The sequence below is a fragment of the Aulonocara stuartgranti genome (genome assembly GCF_965226115.1).
Source record: "Aulonocara stuartgranti genome assembly, chromosome: 16".
Classification (NCBI taxonomy): Eukaryota; Metazoa; Chordata; class Actinopteri; order Cichliformes; family Cichlidae; genus Aulonocara; species Aulonocara stuartgranti.
The window spans coordinates 907,871-918,791 of NC_138952.1; the positions used below are offsets into that span (position 1 = coordinate 907,871).

General features: G+C 48.4%; 1 protein-coding gene across 1 annotated transcript; it reads right to left on the bottom strand.

Annotated features, from left to right (window-relative positions):
* Positions 1-441: 441 nt before the first annotated feature.
* On the bottom strand, positions 442-7,952 carry LOC309691508 (interleukin-10 receptor subunit beta-like). Its single transcript, XM_082509225.1, has 7 exons — positions 7,777-7,952; positions 7,398-7,521; positions 3,593-3,765; positions 2,408-2,562; positions 1,563-1,713; positions 1,334-1,479; positions 442-1,217 (listed from the first exon to the last, which is right to left on the bottom strand). Exons 1-7 carry the CDS (start codon positions 7,832-7,834, stop codon positions 1,071-1,073), a joined length of 954 nt encoding a protein of 317 aa, XP_082365351.1. The 5' UTR covers positions 7,835-7,952; the 3' UTR covers positions 442-1,070.
* Between the last annotated feature and the right edge of the window lie 2,969 nt (positions 7,953-10,921).

Consider the following 10,921-nt stretch of genomic DNA (forward strand, 5'->3'; position numbering starts at 1 on the left):
ACCGACAAACCAGCAAATAAACATCAAATATTTCCTCCCTGACATTTGTGAGCTTCCCTCAAACACACTCCGTCAGTCTTGTTGCTGCTGAACAATAAAATATTCAAAAAGTTTCCCTGGTGATGTTCTCTCGCACGATCGCAGAAACACCAAACGACTGACACCACGCCGATGCAGTTCACAGGACAGAGCAAACGATCTGGAGAATCTTGTCGTTGTTATCGTTCCCCTCGCACGTGTTATTACTGCGATTTCAGCGTTTTCGCTTCACAACTAAAGCGTGCAGTTTACTTTGTGAGCACTCAAATGGAGTCCTGAAAAGCAAGTCTACCACACATCTGTTTGACCAACGCCACTTGATCTGGAACACCAGCAGCCAAGTTTGAGTCTGATTTAAAACGATGTTTCACGTGTTTCTGTAGCGAAGAACAATCAGAAGCATTTCATCCGTCACAAAGACTTTTATTAGAAATAAATCAGAGTATTTACAGTGTTCACACTTCTTCATCATAAGTTCTGCTGGACGGCCCGAATCCTGCCTGATGGAGATCCAAGGTGAACCCGCTGGAAACAGCAGAGGACGGCGAGGTCTCACAGCAGCTGGTGGCAAACCCAAGCCAACCTCATCCCCACATCAGTTATTACTACACCCAAACACACAGCCTGCAGGGCTACACCTTCACATGTAGTTATGTTGTAATCCAGTTACTGAACACGTAATTAAACTGGGCTACGAAGACAGAGCAGTAAAAGACTCAGACTGTCTCAGTACAGCCCAGCATCGGGTCACCTGGTTCCTACGAGCAGGAGCAGCAGAGGCTTCGGTTAACCTCCGACCATTAAAACCATTAAAAAACCAGTAGAAAGCAAAACATTTACATTGACATGAATAAACTATTAAAGTATAAACAGCAGCCTGTGACAGTGGGAACAGCTTCACCTGGGCCAGCTTCACCTGTTCTTGCTCGTCTTCATCACTTCACTGCTGCAGAGTTCACAGCTCTAAAACCTCACAGTCAGAGGCCGATTCTCAGAGTCTTTAAAGTGCATCCCACCCCCTCCTGCGCCTCCTAGCCCCCATCCTGTGAGGTATCAGGCTGAGTGCTGCACCCTCCTTCCTCCTCAGTCCTGTGGTCTGCTACGATGCTGACGTGGTCGCAGTGCTCAGAGGGCAGCGAGACTGGGTAGATGGAGTTGGGATCATTCAGCAGCAGAGACTGAGGGGGCGGGGCAGAAAGGTCAGTGTTAGATTAAAGAACACACACACACGCACACACACACACACACACACACACACACACACACACACACACACACACACACACACACACACCTCTTTAAAGTGTGGCGGCAGCACGACTTCTGGGCACAGGAACTTGGAGATTTGTTTCCAGTAGACCACCAGAGTCACCACCAGAGCCACCACCGTGGCCATGACCACAAACGCCACCACGGCCGCCACCCACGGAGCTGCATCCACTGTAAGAAAACCACACAGCAGCAGGTGAGCCCATCAGCGACACCTTGAGCGATTGTGACGGCTGTGTGACGGCGGTGCCTACCGTCACCGGTGCGCTCACAGACGACGTCGCTGTACTCGCTCGGTCTGGGGTTCATGTTGGTGATGATTTGGACCTGGACGCAGTATTCGCTCAGCGGGTCCAGGTCACTAAGAACCACTCGGTCCTGCATCATGTCACTCATTGTTTCTACCTGTAGGAGGCAGCAGAGGAGCTCAGCTGATTTCACTGTTTTCACTCTTTGAATTTTTAAAAGTTACAGTTAGGGATGCACCGATACTGGTATCGGTGCATCCCTAGTTACAGTGTGTAAAACATCATCACTAGCTGTCAGCAGTTTCTTACCCCTCACACTTTAAGTGCGTAGCTCTAACTACGGTGGCTGCTGTAGGACAAACATGCTTCTATGAGAGATCAAACACATGAAATTTGGACTGTACATCATAACGGTTGTGGCCGTATTCCTGCTACTGTTTGGACCGCGTCCACCTCCAAGCCTGTGGAAGGCTGTCAGTGCTGTTTACCTCAGCTGTCACTGGTGGGCGAGACGCCACCACCTTTATTTAATCTGAAAGAGGCTGTGAAGCTCTGTGACAGGAGGCCAGTGCAAGTCAGGGGAGCTCAGCCATGAGTTGTTGAGCTTATGCTTAAGTGTCCTTAGCAATGCTGTTTCTGCTGCTTTTAGCTGGTTTAATGAAACTTTATTGTGCATCTAACATTGTTGCACCCAGACGCTTTGTGAACAAACTCTCGTGTGATATGAGAACGTAATCAAACTGTTTATCAGAGGGAAAGTGTGATTTTAGGACACTGGAGCCTGATATTAGCTGGCATAATGTTAGCTTCTAATAATATTAGAAGCTAAAACTACAAACCGGCGTTCCCACCTCTTCCTTCGAGCTGCTCTTCCAGTAGGTGATGTTATAGGTGGCCGAGGTGTACGTCTCCCTCAGTTCTGACTGCTTGAACACTGGGTCTTTAATGCTGACTTCCAAAGATGTCCCAGTGACATGAAGAGTCACATCAGGTGGACCGATGAAGGCTGAGGGGGACAGATGTGGAGAGACGTTTTTATTGGACAAAATCAAAGCTGCAGCTTCTCTAACAGTCCACTCCATCTGCTACAGCTCTGTTATGCCAGTGTGCTTGGAGCTGGGGAGGTTCCCACCATGACGGCAGACGGTTTCACTGAGGACACAGACAGAAACACAGAAACCAGGATTTCACTCTGACTGGACTGAAGTCAGCGACGGCGAGAGCTCTGACGAGCGAGACGCTGAAAAGCTCGCTCACGGTTTCATTTCTGATCGTCTTCAGCTCAGCGAGGCTCTTCAGACGTCCCCTGCTGAAGCAGTCATTGCATAACTGCAGACTCCCCACACAGCTGCTGCCACAGTCTGAACCGGAGCTGAAGGGGACCATCCTGATCTCAGGAAGCTTCTCTGAGAGCCACCAAATGGTCTCATTCACCAATCTTTCATTTTACCTCCCAAAACTTGTTCTGTTAGATCAATGATGACATTACACGAGGGAAAATAACCTTAATCATCTACAAGTCAGCTGTGAGGGTTATTATCTGCTGCCTTATAATTGTCAGCTGGCTTTTTAGCCTCTTCCTTTGTAAATACCAGACGACAGAGGGGAAAGTCTTGGCCTGGAAATCCACTAACATGGAAGCTTGGAACAAAACTGAGCAGCCGATGGGAGTTAGAGCAACATTTCCCACTGTGGAGCACATGTGGCACAACTGGAAAAGCTTCAGCTCTGTCCAGTAGAAGTGGCCAACGAGAGGATACCAAAAGCTCCCAGAAGCAAAGGTCTTGCTTTGTGCCTGCAGATTTCATAGTTTCAAATGCAGATAACTGCAGGGGTTAGATCCCCTCTCCAATCACTATGGGCTGGTTTTTTAGCACAGAGCTAAAATTTCCACCCGAGTGCCAAACGGGCAAAAGTTTCAGTGGGATAAACGACACCCATCAGCTCGTCATCGGCTAATACTCGGTTTTCCTCTCTGTGTCACGCTACTGGATCAGAGACAAATGAGCTCCGCACATATGACGAGCTTCACTTACTGTGTCTGTCCATGTCAATGACGTTACTCTCCACCCAGCTGGAGCTCTCGGCCCCCCGATGCGCCCGCACTCTGCCCGTGTAACTCCCGTGCACGGTGATGGAGGAGGAGGTGAACTCACATTTGAGGGCTGATGTGTTTGTGCAGCCATTGTTGTATCCAGTTGCTAAGCTTCTGTAACAGAGAAACACAGCGATGGCGTCACAGGTGTGACTTCAGACAGATGTTCTCCTCTCGGGAACACGACCGCTGTTCAAGAAGATCTCACGACTTTATCCTGCAGGACGTGTGACGGCACGAAGCAAAGAAACTAACGCTCACACGAGCTGGCGGTGCTGGTTACATCAAAGCTGGAACGCCACGTTCACCGTTTGTGCATCGGGACAGAAAAGCGTGCGTTTGCTTTCTAACGAGTCAGTCGAGTGGAGGCGTTTCCCAGAACAGAGACGCTGCAGATAAGAGGACGTTTCTGTTGTGTGAACACCTGGACCGCAACAATAACAGCTTCGATTTCACCACGGTCCTCACAAACCACACCACACATATTAAAATGGCTTCAGTGGGCCGGAGAGCAGGAGAAAGGCAGGTGCTGTTCTTCCTGTAAGTGATCTGATTGCAGCTTTTCAGAAATGTGGAACAGCAGGACTGATGGTGCAGATATCACAGATTCATATGCAAAGCAGGACTAAACCGGTCTGCAGTCACTGCGCTGTCCTCACCGTTTCAGAGCACGTGCATACTGTTTTTAAATAATCATTAAGGATCATCTGAAAACGCACAAAGGGAGCACATCGAGTGCTGACACTGACACCGCTTTAGAATCGTTTTTCAGAAAAGTTGGACGAGCTGCAACAAAAGGCTGGAGAAGAGTGTAAACCTCGACGTCTGCCAACTAAAGAGGAGGCCGGGTGTTTCCAGAGCGCACACAGCTGGATGGACACATCTGCATGGGCTCAGGATCATCACTGCGTCCACGCAAAGAAGACCCGGGAACGCCGCCGGCTTGCCTGAGCCGGGCACAGATGGAAGGCTGTGCCCTGACCAATCAGATGCTGAGATTATGTTTGGACATGACGGCGGTTGTTTCGGTTCCACAAACGCACCGCAGTTTAATCTGTTCATCTGAACATGACTCCGCCTCCTGACTTCTGCCTGAACGCACGTCTTCATCAGATCGACCTCATAAAGCCGAGATCTGACAGCGCAGGGAGGAGGGGCTGAGGTCGGAGGTCAACACCCACAAAGAAGCGAAGATGTTCCTGTGACGGTTTTACTCGACATCTCAACAGGAGAGAAAAAACACGACTAATCCACGAGTCTGCAAACACACTGTTCATCAGCGCACGGCGTTCTACAGAATAACCGCCGCACCTCTGCATCCAGGTAAATCCAGGTGTGATGGAAGGTTTACTCAGCGCTGAGTTTTAAATGTTTGTTCCTACAGAAAGACATCAGGTTCAAATTTATACTGCCTGCAGGAAAAACTCCTGATGCTGGACACGAGGGCACATTTATACAGACTCATGAAATCCGTTCTTCTTAGAATGATCTCTCCCAGAACAACAGCTGGAACTCACCGTTCCCCCGCTCTTGGATGAGTAACTTTTGTGACTTTGTGATTCCATAACTGCGTTTGTACTTCTTCTTTGGACACGGCTGTTTCAGTCTCCTCATCGCGAGGCACCATCAGCGCTTCACCTGGAGGTACAGGTGCTTCCTCATGCAGGGATGGCGGCGCATCAGTTTGCAGATAATGAGCTTTTTGCAGGAGCCCATCGGACACAGACATGGTGGGAAGAGCTGAATAGGGTGGCGTTTCATAATCTGACGGTAATGGGCTTGTCGTGGGGGTCAGGTTTGCTCGTACGCGTGAGTACATCAAGGTAGGCGGGTCTTCTCAGGGGCGGTCTGTGGCCACATCGGATTTCATTAGTTCACATTCTGCATGGATTATCTTACTGACAGTTTATCCAACTTCCTCTATGTGGCCTGAACAGAGTACATCCTGCGCTCACAGGCTTTACTGCAGTCACTGTTCCTTCAGTCCATGCAGACCCTGGGAAAAGGCTCGCGCCTTACTTGGGACAAATCCCAGCAGGACCTGAAGCTCTGCAGCATCGCTGAACCGAAGGGTTTCATAGGAGAAAGCATCAGCGGATGTTTTATTGCTGCAGCCTTTCATTTTTTATTTTGGCAGGAGTGAGCAAACGTGCACTCATTCTGTATGATGTCAGTAGTTTATAAAGATCTAGGAATATTTTAACTTTCCACGTATTCCCAAGCCAGTGTCCTGCAGGTAAAACTTCTTCATAATACTTTATGAACTGTCCAGAATGGAGCCTCTGGTGGGCCGGTGCTGGTCCCCAGGCCTCATGTTTGGCATCCCTGATTCAGAGAGCAACTAAAAATATGACAAAGCGAAGTGTGACCTGCTCCCAAACACTGAGGTGATCGGACTCTTCGGAGGAAGAATAACGTCCATTTCTGAGCCCAGCTGCTCTGGAATCTTTGATTTTCCACTGACAGCGACGAGTAAGACCCAAAGATTAAGTTTCCTTTTCTAGCTCGCAGTGTGATTAGGGGTGGGTTTTTATAATCGATTCATCGATTAAAATCGATTCTGGCTTGGATAACGTAAAATCGATTCATTAAAATCCTGAATCGATTTTTTTATATAAATTTATTTTGCCCGAAATGCCAGAATCTCAGGTGACATCTCACAAAATTTCAACCACCACCAAACAGCTAAGAGAGTAAATGAGAGCAGGAACAGGGATTCTGCACAAAGACTTAAACACACAGCGCGAACCCACGGATCAGAATCAGTGAGATGTCGCCTTTCTCACGGTCGGGGCTGAAAGCCGACAGCTCGCTGATTCTGATTCGGCGGGTCCGTGTGTTCACGCCCTTTATGCGCTGATTCTAAAGCTGTTAGTTTGATGTCACTCCAAACAATATTGACCGAACCAGCAGCAAAAGAAGATCCAAACTACGCTTCACATAAACATCGTCATGTATTCACTCTGACTTTTACTGTTTTGCTTCGACCACGATGCACAGCTCTCTCTCTCTCTCCCTCTCTCTCTCAGTATACTTCAAGAACAGTTTCCCGTCTAAAAATCTGTTTTCTTCATTATTCGCTTACTTGTTACGCACAAGACTACCGTTGTTTACAGCGCTGTCGGCCGACTTTCTTTTTTTTTCGTTTTATATACTTCCGAAAAGAAAACCTAATTTCTGCCGTTCAATACTGAACAAATTAAAACTTTTTGAAATTATGCAAAATGCAAAATGCTGTGTCTCTAATAAAACCGCTGTAACTTCAGATTACAATCATGTGTTGATTAATGGTTTTCTTTCGTTTTTGATGTACTGCAGAATATTTTTATAAAATCCCAGAACAGGAAAATCACCTTCATGTTTTTCTGTGTTTTATCTTCAGCTACTTTGACACAAAGGCCTCTGCTGTGATGCTCACAGCTTTGATAAAGTCTTGCGTGTGTCAGCTTCCTTTTTATAGATACAAAAATATGTAAATGTACTGATCTGAATGATAATATTTCTGACTGTCAAAATTTCCCATATTCAAATTGAATAGAATCGAATTAAATCGAATCGTGGATCGAATCGATTCGGGACCTTGTGAATCGGAATTGAATCGATTCTAGAAATCAGTGACGATACCCAGCCCTAAGTGTGATGATCGCACTCGCCCTCCTGAAGGTAAACATTCAAACTGAAAGTGACTCAGTTCTCTGACACTAAACTGCGATCACCTGAAGATGTCACACCCGCCGGTGACTCACCTGTACTCGGCCGTGTAGGTCAGAACATCGGTCGTCCCTTCAGGTGGATCCCACCTGAGCACCAGGTCCATGTTGTAGGACGTCAGTCGGACGTGGGTGGGTGCGCTGAGCCCTCCTGAGCCGGCTGAGCACAAACACAAAGACATGAGCGCTGTTCGCTGACACTAAAACACACTGCTGTCTCTTGTGCTGGGGTCAAAGTTCACCTGTCTGACTGAGTAAACAGCAGACTGTGCTCTGGGTTTCAGCTCACAGCTTTAGTTTAAACACTCGTCACTAGCTGAGCTTTCTTTTTGAGCTCCAGACGCTCTGCGCTGCCTTTCCCTCCGTCAGACCGCCTCCTCCTCCTCACCTGCCCTCAAAGTAAAGGTGTGCTTACCTGCGGAGCCGCACAGTGCGTAAAGCGCCAGGATGAAGGCGCACACAGAGGCTGCCATGTCCCCGGCAGGTTCGCCGCTGTCAGTGTGCTGTGATCCGGCTCCGAGTGTGTTTCCTGGTAGCTTTCACGGCAACAAGAGGCGGGGAAGTACGCGGAAGCGAAACTGGCGTGTGCGCAGAAACGAGTCCGGCTTCAAGGAATCAGAGCGCGCTGGAAAAAGTGTGGGTTCACCCAGAGCACGCGCACACGGGGTGTCACGTGCCTTTATTTATACGTGGGTTTATTTATGTGACAGCGCGCATGTCTGCTGCTTAGTCACAGGCAGACGAACCAACAGCACCGAGTTATTCCGAAACGGAACCGTAACACTTCTCAACGTTTTCACCGACACTTACTTTTTACAGTGTGCAGTCACGTGGGCAGGTGGCAGCTTTAGGGGGCAGGGGGGTTCGGACTCGCGGTGTGTTCAAGCTGAGGCTCGGGTCAGTCTGTGGTTGAAGTCATTATGACAGTGGGCCTCATAAGGAAGGAAGGCAGGAGTGTGTGTGTGATGCTGTGAGGACCTGTTCACACACTCGTGGTGACGGAAACACACTGAAGCACAAAACATGCAGTTCCTCTGACGTCCAGTAGGGGAAGCAGCGAGCCCGTCCCCGTAGACTCCCATGTTAAAGCTTCCCAGCAGATAAGCATGTTTGCAGCACTGTTTGGTCCCTGTATTTAACTGATAACACAGCGAGCGATGACGAGTGATGGCTAAGGCCTGCTTAGAGACGTAGAAGCTACGCGGGTGCATGAGGCTCACCCACAGTGCTTTGCAGCTCTGGCTGCATGTCTCTACAACGCTGCATGAGCGGGATGGTGTTTGACTCTTCAAGAAACAAGGCCTCCAATTCAGGAGGAACAAAGCAGTCTCCACTCGACACTGGACTCCATGACTCGTGTGTGTGTTCCTGTGTGCTTTCACTGCTCTCTCAGTGTGTTTGGGATCATCGGCGTGCTGAAAAATGAAGCTGCTGCCAGTCAGATGTTTCCAGATGTTCCTGCGTGGTGGATCAGACTCTGTAATTCATCAGTTTAAGATCTCCAACAGCACTGACTGACCTGAAACCATGACACAGCCTCCACCGTGCTTCACAGATGGCTGCAGACGCTCACTGCTGGACCTCCTCCTGACCTCCTCGTACACACTGACCATGATGTGGATCCATCTCTCCATCACACCTGTTCCTCTGACCTTCAGTCCAGTTCTGGTGTCATTTTCAGCCTCAGTCTGTCCTCCTGTTTCCCTTCATTAAGAATGTCTTCATGACAGCATTTCTGAGGAGGTTTCAGTGAACTGTGGACCGTCGCTCAGGTGCTGTGTCAGGTCTGTGATGGATTTGACCAGTAAGTGTTTAAAGTTACTGGTTTTCAGGGGTGTCAAACTCAAATACAAAGTGGGCCAAAATTGAAAACTGGAACAAAATCGTGGGCTAACATTGATATTTATTGAAAAAAAACCTTCCTCCAGATATATGAATGAATCTTTTCTTATGGACTGAATATGGAACAAGCAAAGCTTAATACTAAACAACATATATATTAGCTGTATAATACCAGTAGTCCAGCTCTAATAGTAATTTGGTATGGCTTCGCGGGCCAGAGTTTGACACCTATGTTTTAGAGCATGTGCAGCGCCATCTTGTGCCAGTGCATTGTGTGACGTCACCCTCTGCCTAGTTTGGATGTTGAACTGGACAGAGAGTCAGAGAGAGGCGGCCTCATGGAGGAAGCTCATGTTGAGCCTGACGAAGAGTTTTGGGAGAGTGGCGCTGAGAGCGATGATGCAGATGTAGAAGTAACTGTCTCTCAGGATCAAAACAGCATCGCGTCCATTCATGAGCTGGGGAAGCTGTTTCATGAGCGCTGCGAGGAAGGTTGTGGCAAATGTGTAGTCCAGCCATCGACCACTGAGACAGCTGAAGAAGGACTTGGCCGGGTCCAAATACATCGATGGCCATGACCTCACCTGGAACTCTCTGGTTCGGTCGCCATGGAGTGCAACACCTCCATCCACGCACGTCTCACCACTGCTACGAGTGCACTCCATTTTTGCATTTTTGGTACACCGCTGGTCTGGAACATCTGTTTACAAGAGTGGGGGAGTATTCAGAGAGCATATTCCATCCCTGATACACTCAGTCTCACACACACACACACACACACACACACACACACACACACACACACACACACAGCATGAGCTGTAAGATAGGAGCCACGCTCAAGACCTGAATGAGGTCCTGCAGAGGAAGCACCACCAGGCTGAAGGAGACCGCCATCCTTCACCACATCACCACTCTGCACCTGTGGTGACCTGATGATGAGGTGTGAGCATCCTCCCCTGTAGAAGACAGCAGTCAGCCCCTGCTTCATTAAAACTCTGCTGTTTGAGCTCCTGTGAAATTCGACCTTGACAAAGTGCTCCTACAAAAGTGTGAAACCTCAAAAGTTAAACATACAGGACGACCAAGAGGGAAAAGTCCCTGTAGGTGAGCTTCATCAATTTATCGCAGCACCAGAAGCAGAGAGGAAACCAGAGGATGCTGAAAGTGGCACAAACAGCTGTGCTGGAAAGGAGGTCAGCAATCTGTCATCACACCATGATGTCAGACGAGGCTTCCGAGCTTTGGAGAGGACGTGTCTGCCACGCTCAAACACCGGCTCAGCATAAAGGTGAAACCTGACAGAGCTCTCTGCGATGGGACGGCCGTGCAGATGTTCAAATTCAGAAAACCCCAGAGAGCACAAACGAACAGAGCACAGCAGGTCTAACGGTGTTTGTACTGTTCATACTGCAGCACATTACTGAAGAGCTGCACTCTAAATGATTCCTACATTTGTATGGATGTGTGCATGTACATGTCTATACTGTTAGATAGCTATTACTTGCATATTTCCACAGCCCTTTTTCCATAACACATACTGTGCATGCGTGTACATAGAACCTCAGCTACTGCTGTATAGAGCAGGGCTCTAGAGTGCAGCCAGTTTGGTTGCAAATGCGACCTAATTCCTCAATAATGTCACTAAAAAAATGGAGCAGCTGTTCGAGTAAAAAAAAGTCTCTGTGTGGCCGACAACAGACGACACTATGCTCATA

What these genes read in the sequence shown, in the direction of transcription:
- LOC309691508 (XM_082509225.1), bottom strand. Translation starts at nt 7,834, where the DNA reads ATGGCAGCCTCTGTGTGCGCCTTCATCCTGGCGCTTTACGCACTGTGC. An exon ending in ACCTACACGGCCGAGTACAG is followed by an intron (nt 3,766 to 7,397) that starts GTGAGTCACCGG and finishes TCTCTGTTACAG; the next exon opens with AAGCTTAGCAACTGGATACA. An exon ending in AGAGCAGCTCGAAGGAAGAG is followed by an intron (nt 1,714 to 2,407) that starts GTGGGAACGCCG and finishes TGCCTCCTACAG; the next exon opens with GTAGAAACAATGAGTGACAT.